General features: G+C 41.1%; 1 protein-coding gene across 1 annotated transcript; it reads right to left on the reverse strand.

The window, feature by feature from the left end:
- Positions 1–226: 226 nt before the first annotated feature.
- LOC124143865 (probable cytochrome P450 49a1) lies at positions 227–9,139 on the reverse strand. Its single transcript, XM_048384350.1, has 8 exons — positions 9,033–9,139; positions 7,728–7,909; positions 6,285–6,486; positions 5,421–5,595; positions 4,250–4,419; positions 3,724–3,805; positions 2,018–2,233; positions 227–1,412 (listed from the first exon to the last, which is right to left on the reverse strand). The coding sequence occupies exons 1-8, from the start codon at positions 9,137–9,139 to the stop codon at positions 1,299–1,301; spliced, it is 1,248 nt and encodes a 415-aa protein (XP_048240307.1). The 3' UTR covers positions 227–1,298.
- Positions 9,140–9,528: the final 389 nt, after the last annotated feature.

Below are 9,528 nucleotides of genomic sequence, written 5' to 3' on the forward strand. Positions count from 1 at the left end.
CCTAGACTTCATTTCAAACTCAAATACAATCAAACAACACTTCAATGCAATTTCAAGCAATGTCGCATTTACTGGCCACTTGACGCGAATGCTTTGAATGAAGGTTCGCTCCATGTTCTTTCCAAGTCAGGAAAGGCATCGTTTTCGTCCGGTTTAAACACAACGTCTTTTGTAATTCTCACTGACAGTTGCAAGTGACACACCAACAACTATACGTATACTCAAGTAATCTTTATTTTCACAACAGTATCTGGTACACAAACGTTTGGTGATTTGATATACAAATATGCCAGAATAAATGATTGGCGGGGCATATACATCCAACTGTATACTCACGTGCGCACAAAAACTGTTTAGGGCTGCAAATTGGAGTCAACCATTCTTCGGAATCATTTGACAAATGTTGATTAATCCGAAAAACATTTTCATTTCTTTCAACAAATGATTACGGGGAATTGCATTATCTTGCAGCTGAAGGAGAGTCTTGTACTTTTCACTACATATCTCTTATTTACAACTATCTTTTTTTCTGCATCTCAAACTTGAAAAAAACCCCATGATATTCTGTTTCGAGAAGTGGATATCACATTAATTAAATATTCAGATCGATCAATAACTATTAGAACAAATTCTATTTAGTTGTTGCTTCGGAAAGTGTCTGATAACGTTTATTTTTCACAATGTCCCAAAACAATCTGAAAACATAAAGTTTATATTCTCGGCTAATTAAACAAACTTCCTCGTGATCTTCATATACAGTGAACCTACGTTAATTCCAGTTACCTCCAGGTACCACCGATGGGTATGGCTGTACATGTGTACTAAGTTACATTAGTTACCGCCTCATATCAACAAAGGGACACTTCACAGCTCCCCATATATACAAAGGGACATCACTGCGCTTCCCATATATACAAAGGGACATCACTCCGCTTCCCATATATATACAAAGGGACATTACTCCGCTTCCCATATATATACAAAGGGACATTACTCCGCTTCCTATATATACAAGGGACATTTCTCCACTTCCCATATCTACAAAGGGATATTACCCTTGTCCCCATATCTACAAAGGGTCATGACTTAGCTTCCCATATATTCCAAAACACATCACTCTTCTCTTTGATTCAGAAGAACGTCATCCTTCCATTAATTTGTTGAGGTCTTACTGTATATTCACATTGCTAGCAATATATTGCGGCCTATGTTGGAGACATACTTGTTCATTCTATTCTCTTGTGACCTATCCTTGAGATTTGGCGTGGCACCGCAATCCGTGTCCCATGTGGGCGCTGTTACCTTGGTTTGAACGTGAAGTTGATAGGCTTCTTTACTTGACCAAATGTTGTGTATATGATTTCATAGTTTCGATCTTCTTGCGATACTGTCACTTTGAAATTCTGTAAAATCTGGTAAGGCAAATGCGAGCACAAATGTATTAAGACAGTGCTTGATGCAATAAAGATGAAACAGCATTGTCGTTTTAAGCATCGTGGCATGGTAACGTAGCGAACTGGTCAAATGTATTTATCACACTAGAATGAAGATGTGTATACTGTATACGACGAAGATGTTATTTTGAATGCAGATATATGCCACAGAAGAGCATCGTAATAATATGGAATGGAGATTTGAGATGCTACATCGTCGAGGATGAAGTATCCGTGGCACTGCTTACATACTTTTGTTACATGGCGGATTATTTTGTTATTTAACAATGGTTCTAACTGTGTTTCATTGATTCTGAGACTCGGTAGACGCTTATTGCATTGTGTTTGGACAGTGGTCTGTCGTCGGGAAGTTACTATATTAAGATGCTTGTGTGGTGTGTAAACTCCCAGTGATAGTATGTTATAGAAACATTGGGAAATTTCTGTAATGTTCTATATTAAGAGAGCACTGTCTGGAATTTTTCAGTGGCTGGGTAGGTTGTATATACGGGGGCAGTGGCGTTGCATACTAATTTCTAAAGTTGCAGATGAACTTAACAACAATAACAACAACAACAACTCACCTTAGTTACTGCCAGCCAAAGCTCCTGCTCAGCGAAACGTCGACCGATGCATTTTCTGAGCCCAAACCCAAATGGCAGGAGAGCAACACCTGGGTAGTCTTTGTCCCTCTTTTTGTTGGTTCCATATCGCAGCCACCGTTCTGGGAGGAATTCACTCGGGGACTCGAAATATTCGCTGTTCAGAAGGAGACGGCGATTGTTGCAAACTACCACAGTCTGGAGAGACAAAACCATCAGAACTGTTACTCCAGGTCATCCATGACATGGGTGGTCTCTGGTGTCGCAATTCAGATTCTTAGATTAGCGCATGATAATTATTGGTCTGTCAACATTATGCTCGTGCTTTTGGTGAGTGAGCGAGTGAGTGAGTATAGTTTCCCTAGGCATTTCATATATTTTATCCATGTGGAAAAGCGTTTCATATATTTTATTCATGTGGAAAAGCGTTTCATATATTTTACCCATGTGGAAAAGCGTTTCATATATTTTATCCATGTGGAAAAGTGTTTCATATATTTTATCCATTTGGAAAAGCGTTTCATATATTTTATCCATGTGGAAAAGCGTTTCATATATTTTATCCATGTGGAAAAGAACGTCGTCGGCGTGTCGATCAAATGCCATTAGATGCACCGTCGGTACTTATTTGCATATGTCATTACTTATTAGCAGCACAATCTTTTCACTTTTTGTCAGCAGATCTAATTTAAAATTAATATATCGATTTAAATTTGAACAAAATCAGCTAATTAAATATGGTATCGTGCCCCTGGATGCTCTGGTCCATCGCGCGATTGAATGATTTGTCAACAGACCGTCTAATGGCAACAAACAGACTTACATTTTATACACATTGTGTGAGAGGCGGATGCTCTCTGCAGGGCAGAAACTACTTACACTTTTTGCGAACACTTGGAGTGAGTGTGTGAGGTTCTGTGCCGCTTTTAGCAATATTCCAGCAATACCACGGCGGGGGACACCAGAAATGGACTTCACACATTGTACCCATGTGGGGAATAGAACCAAGTGTGTACATCTACTACATTTTCTCTGGCGTTGATTGTTTATATTTACTTGAACTGGGACGTTGTACATGTGTCGGAAGGTGTATTAAAGTCCCGGACTTTCAACATGAGCTCAGTATTTTGTATCAATTAGACACAAAATAACATTGTTAGTTTCAACAAACTCAGTAAACACGATATCGTGTCACTGAATTATCACAGGCAAGTCTGGTCCAAAGTCTATTGTTTACAGGCCAGCGTCGTTGGGCAAGAGTATTGCTGTGTGCTTCGTTAAGCAACAAACAAACATGTAAATCATGTAAATTGCCGGGTGCTACCAGTAGAGCAGGACATGCTTACTCTTTTCGCAAACAACTAGTGTCAACACCGATTTTCAGTGACCCATTCGTATACTTTTCATCACTTTAGATACCTTTAGATCACTTTCTGGCGTAGACGGGAACTTTTTAGTCTCGGGTATTTGATGTATATACATATATATGTTTGCTATGTTATACATATGGTCCCTTTGAGTTCGTTATAACTGTAGTTTATACAAATGACACACCTTCCTGTCTATGGCTAGTTTATCCGGAATTGTTGTAACGCGGACGCTTTTCAAGGGAACGGTCCCATGTGAATACCAGGGATTCACTGTATATCAGCCTTATGTAGACAATAAAGGAGCTATGTAATACTTACTCCTTTCGGGACCAAGTAGTCCCCAATCATTACGTCCTTTGGGAGAACTCGCAATGTTCCAAAAGGCAATGGGAAATTTAACCTGAGAAATGTAAAAAAATATTGATCAAAGATGTGTGTTAACTGATCATTGCCAATCTCCAATATCGCACGAAACGTTCCAGAAATGACCCTGTGGTGAGTATGGCTTTTACGCCGCTTTTCGCAATATTGCAGCAATATCACGACAGGAGATAGCATATATGGGCTTTACATATCGTAATCATGTCGGGAATTGAACCCATGGCTTCTGCTTGACAACGAATACTTTAACCACAAGGCTACCCCCATTGCCCATCATGAAATGTCAATTGAAACATTGAATCGAGAAACAATGGAAAAATAAAATGAAAATGGACACTCATACCGACATTAAAAGATGTTATATTTGTGAGGTCTGTGCATGTAAACTAGCTGGAGGAGCCATTGGTCATTCAAGAGACATTGAGTAGGATGTGATTGTGTTTGTTCTCTTTTACACTTTTACCTGAATGACTCTTTCATGCATGACCTGTAGTACGCCATCTTTGTCATGTGATCAGCCAGGATTGGGCTCCCCTTTGGACCAATGACATCCACAATCTCCTCGTACAACGTCTGCTGTTTGCTGGGATTCAGGGCAAGACTCAGTAGCAGGAACTCAACGTTCTTTGCAGTCTATGGATGTACAATGTATGACATGATACACCATTTGACAGGATACCATATAAAAATGACATGATACACCATTTGACAGGAAGCCATATAAAAATGACATGATACACCATTTGACAGGATGCCATATAAAAATGACATGATACACCATTTGACAGGATGCCATATAAAAATGACATGATACACCATTTGACAGGGTGCACAGTATACTGACTCCGAGCCGAGTAACTGTATCACTTCGCCTTGTATTGTATATTGGAAGCATTAGAGCAGACGCTGTAGCTCTGCTGTGGGCCTTAAGTACAATAAACTGTATTTACTTTGACAGTGGAATGTGATCGTTCCCGCGTTAGTGTATTAGTTAAGGCTTTGTCTGGAGCTGTGTGATTTCGCGGCTTGACAGCTTAATGTGGGAGAAAATCCCAAGGAGACGAAGATAATACTATCAGACGTCCAACACTTCATAAAACATGAAGGACCAATGAACAAATGCATGGTGCTTAGAAACTAAGGATCATATTCGGGAATACGCATGCAACACTACACGACCCATAGAGGATCACAAACAAACAACCCCCAGAACGAAACCCAACCCAACAAAAAAATAAATTTACTAATAATAAAAAAATAAAATAAAATGAATGAATGAATGAATGTATGTATGAATGAATGAATGAATGAATGAATGAATGAATGAATGAATGAATGAAAACGATATAAGGTAAATGACGAAAAACAGAGCTTGCACTGTTAGTGTTGGACTAACCGAGTCTGTGCCCGCGGTCAGTAGACCGAGGATCACTTGCAACAAACAAACAACCCCCCCAGAACGAACCCCACCCCCACAAAAAATAAAACTTCTACTAATAAAAACATAAAAAATAAATAAAAATGAATGAATGAATGAATGAATGAATGAATGAATGAATGAATGAATGAATGAATGAAAACGATATAAGGTATATGACGAAAAACAGAGCTTGCACTGTTTGTGTTGGACTAACCGAGTCTGTGCCCGCGGTCAGTAGGTCCAGCATTATGGCCTCCACGCTCCCTTCTTTCATATTGGGATGGGCCTGAAGCTGAAGGATCAGATTTGGCTCTTCTGGATCGAAGGTTCCTTTCCTTATTTCACGATCAAATCTCGCCATTGCTTCTCTTATATGGGCACGCCCGTAGCTGGAGACAGAAGAACATTTGCTAAACTACATTTGAACAGTATCGGGATCATGTGCACACACATCTTACACTATTTCAGGCAGTGACTGATTATGGTTTTTAAGCCGCTGTCAGCCTGCAAACTCTGGGGGAGTCTGGGGGAGACAAACCAGTGGTTGACAACATGAGCAACACTCTCTGTAGTCGGGGTATCATCAGCGAGGTTTAACAATGTAACCACCATGGTGCCGTTATACAAAGCGAGTTTAGCGCTAAGGTGAGCGTAACTCTCATACCTAAACATAGACTTTCGGCAGTCGTAACGCTTATGTTATGTTGTACAACTGATCAAACTTATAATCGGAATTCATGCAGACATTGGGCACTGGACTTATGTGCCCAGGAAACCAATGATGTTTACCACCCAGGAGAAACCCAGGAGCACGAGTATGGAACTGACAATCTTAGAATCATAAGCGCGGATCTGGGATTCGAACCCATGAACCCCCGTTTCTTGCAAGCGTAAGGGACACAACTCTTAATAGCGAAATCCCACCCCTTGTCCTCACAGAAGTATCAAATTAAAAAAGCACAACATGAGTATGTTATATATGTACATATATACTCTTATACGTTATGAATTCTTGTGCAAAAACGTTCTGGTTTATATTTATGCACGGTGATGTTCAACTAACAGTCCAAAGGCTCACCCGTAAGCCTCCTTAGCTACTTTTTCGAAGCGCCTGTACAGCTTTGTAGGGTAGACTTTGTACAGAGATAAACCAATATCTTCATAGAACAGCGCGAAGAAGGTCTGGATGGCCGTGATGTAGTTGGCGTTTTCCGTGGACAAGCTGCTGCCATCGGGCGCCATGAAGCCAAGGCGCTTGTTGAAGGCCACGACTCCAATACCTGAACAAGGCATTTCTCAAACGTTTTTTTACAAATTCGAAGGTATCACGTAAGGATGGTTGAATGGTTGATTGGTTCTTTGGTTGGTTGATTAACGCCGCACTCAGCAATATTCCAGCTATATGACGGCGGTCTGTAAATAATCGAATCTGGACCAGACAATCCAGTGATTAATATCATGAACATCGATCCACGCAATTGGGATCGATGACATGCATCAACCAAGTCAGCAAGCCTGACCACCCGATCCCGTTTGTCACCTCTTACGACAAGCATAGTCGCCTTTTACAGTAAGGATGGGTTGCTGAAGACCTATTCTACTCTCTGGTTTAATGCTCTTTTGGGACAGTATTATCAATGTCTTCAAAAATCCAGAAACTGTAAAAAACGTATGTGTATACATGTAAATCAAGGCAGCTAAGTCAATCATGTGTGTGAATAATGCATTTCAATGATCCAATAACTGTAGAATGGGTCTGTGTCCTCCAATATTTTATAAATAGACATTGATTGATTGAGAGTATGTGCTTTAATACCGCTTTGAGAAGTATTTTACATGTAGTTATGTCGCAGCGAGCACGGGTATGATGGTGACAAACCTGGAAACATAATCTTGGCGAACCGAGATTAGATCACAAGTATCTGACACTCCTTAGCGACGCAACAGCGAAATGGGCCCTCACATGAGTAAGGGGAAATGGTTCAAACACACTTTAGTATTGTCATACAATGAAGCCGTGAGTTTGGCGCATTTTGGAACACATTGTCAGCAATTTCACGGCGTATCAGCTTACTGTTGGAGAATAGAAAATACACATCACAACGTTTGTAAAGCCCACGAACTGACAAACAAATAATCATAATTGGAACGAATCGAGGATTCGATTATTTGTATTGTTTGTTGTTTAACCGCCACACTCGGCAATATTACAGTTACATGATGGCTGTCTGTGAATAAGTGAGTCTGGGCCAGAAAATCCAGTATTTGACATCAGGAGCATCACTTTACGCAACTGGGGTGACATGAATCAATCAAGTCGGCGAGCCTGACCACCCCACTCCGTTAGCTGTCTCTTACGACAAGCATGACAAGCTGAAGACCATCGAGGATTCGAACCTACGAGCAGCGGATCAAGGTAAAACAGCCCAGGTAACGCTGTTTTTGTTACATGTAACATGTAACCTTTTGTAAGGTGCAAAGAAAAATTTACAAGTCGATTGATGAGACCTTTCAAACCTACTTTCTGTCGCATATTGGAATAGTTCATTTCTGAACTCCTCTGGAGTGTATGTGATTTTAGACATTCTGGTGATGAGGTCGTTGGCAACGGCAGCCTGAGCGCCCACGTATACGGCAGCAGAGTGGGGTTTCAGAAGATGCTGTTGGGTTGCAGAGCGCACGCGGTGCCATTCTGGGCCGTTTCTGAATAAAATACCAATCAGTGGGAATGGAAACAACATTGTCAAGCAACGTAGTTACCACACTGTCTACCCGAGCTTCACCAAACATGATCTAAATAATCTGTGTATAAGTTATCCTCTAATTATACGTTACAAGTAACCTATGTTAATGTGCATATGAATTATCCTAACATACTACATCGTACTTTGTCTACATTACGCTGTAAGCAAAGGTGAGGTTAAAGCGGAGTTATGTATCTTTGTTCATGAACATATTGTCTTGCAATCCATAGTCATTTCAGTATCTTCGATATATTAGATTCGACAACGAAAAGAGATAACTTAAAATACAAACTAAGACGTGTTTCTGATCCTTAAAGCTCACGCTGTTGCTCCAATATGTTCAGTGCTTTATTGGGCGCTTTGAAACAAACACCAAAAACACATTAACTATTCAAAAGCTCAAGTATCAAATGTGTATGTATTACTTTTTTTAAAAAGAGAAAGTGTGTGAATATTTCAACAGTACGAGCAGTAAACACCAAGAACTGATTTCTCACCTTGTCTCAACGTGGGCAAGTGAACCCGGGGCTTCGGATAAACAAGTCAACGCTACCCAAAACAGGCCATCTGAACATTATACACCTTATATCGAAAGACCGTGTAACGTTGGTTGGTTGGTCTGTTGTTTAACAGCAATATTTCAGCTATATGACGGCGGTCTGTAAATAATCGAGTCTGGACCAGACAATCCAGTTGTTAATATCATGAGCATCGATCCACGCAATTGGGATCAATGACATGCATCAACCAAGTCAGCGAGTCTGATCCCGTTTGTCGCCTCTTACGACAAGCACAGTCGCCTTTTACGGCAAGCATGGGTTGCTGAAGACCCCGGACCTTCACGGGTCCCGTGTAACGAAAGGCTGTGTTTGACGCGCCCACATTTGAAACACTAAGCTACGTACAGGTTCATGCCGGAGGACCGGGTTCGATTCCCGTAGTGGGTACAATGGGGGAAGTTCATTTCTGGTGTCCCCAACCGTGATATTGCTAGAATACTGCAAAATGTGGCGCAAAACCTTACTCCTTCCCCCATTACCCACAGGTATTATTTTTGAAAGGATCTAAAGAACGGAACTCACACAAGCGACATCCCTCTTTCCTGGTTGTTGTTTTTGGCATACTCGTCGAACAGCTCGACTGGGGCCCTCGCGGGGTATTTGCCCTCGTTCCTGATGATGACCTCCATGTGGTCCGGCTCTTCTGTCACTACTGACTTCCCTAGGAACTCCATTCTGAACGTCGGTCCATATCTGTCGTGTAAGGAGTCTAGGATCTTGTGTATCTCTTGGCTATTGTACTGCGCTGAAAACACAAATAAGCAGGTAATAAGTGAGTGAGTTGTGTTTTACACTGCTGTTAGCAATACTCACGCTAAATGCGCACCATACATTGTATCAACGAAGGAATCGATCGGACATATGGCGTGACGGGCGAACGGTGTAACCACGAGGCTACAACCCACCCCAGCAGGTGATGAAACAGGTGAACACTGCTTTGAACTGAACATCAGCTCTGCCACGTCTTGTGAACTGTATGTGAGTGAGTGAGTGAGTATGGTTTTACGCCGCTTTTAGC

The sequence above is a fragment of the Haliotis rufescens genome, unplaced genomic scaffold (assembly GCF_023055435.1).
Source record: "Haliotis rufescens isolate VD_foot unplaced genomic scaffold, xgHalRufe1.0.p SCAF_5, whole genome shotgun sequence".
Taxonomy (NCBI): Eukaryota; Metazoa; Mollusca; class Gastropoda; order Lepetellida; family Haliotidae; genus Haliotis; species Haliotis rufescens.

Coding starts and splice junctions, on each gene's coding strand:
- LOC124143865 (XM_048384350.1), bottom strand. CDS start 9,139: ATGGAGGTCATCATCAGGAACGAGGGCAAATACCCCGCGAGGGCCCCA. Junction 4,420..5,420: donor TGACCGCGGGCACAGACTCG/GTTAGTCCAACA, acceptor GTACATCCATAG/ACTGCAAAGAACGTTGAGTT. Junction 3,806..4,249: donor TGCATGAAAGAGTCATTCAG/GTAAAAGTGTAA, acceptor TACATTTCTCAG/GTTAAATTTCCCATTGCCTT.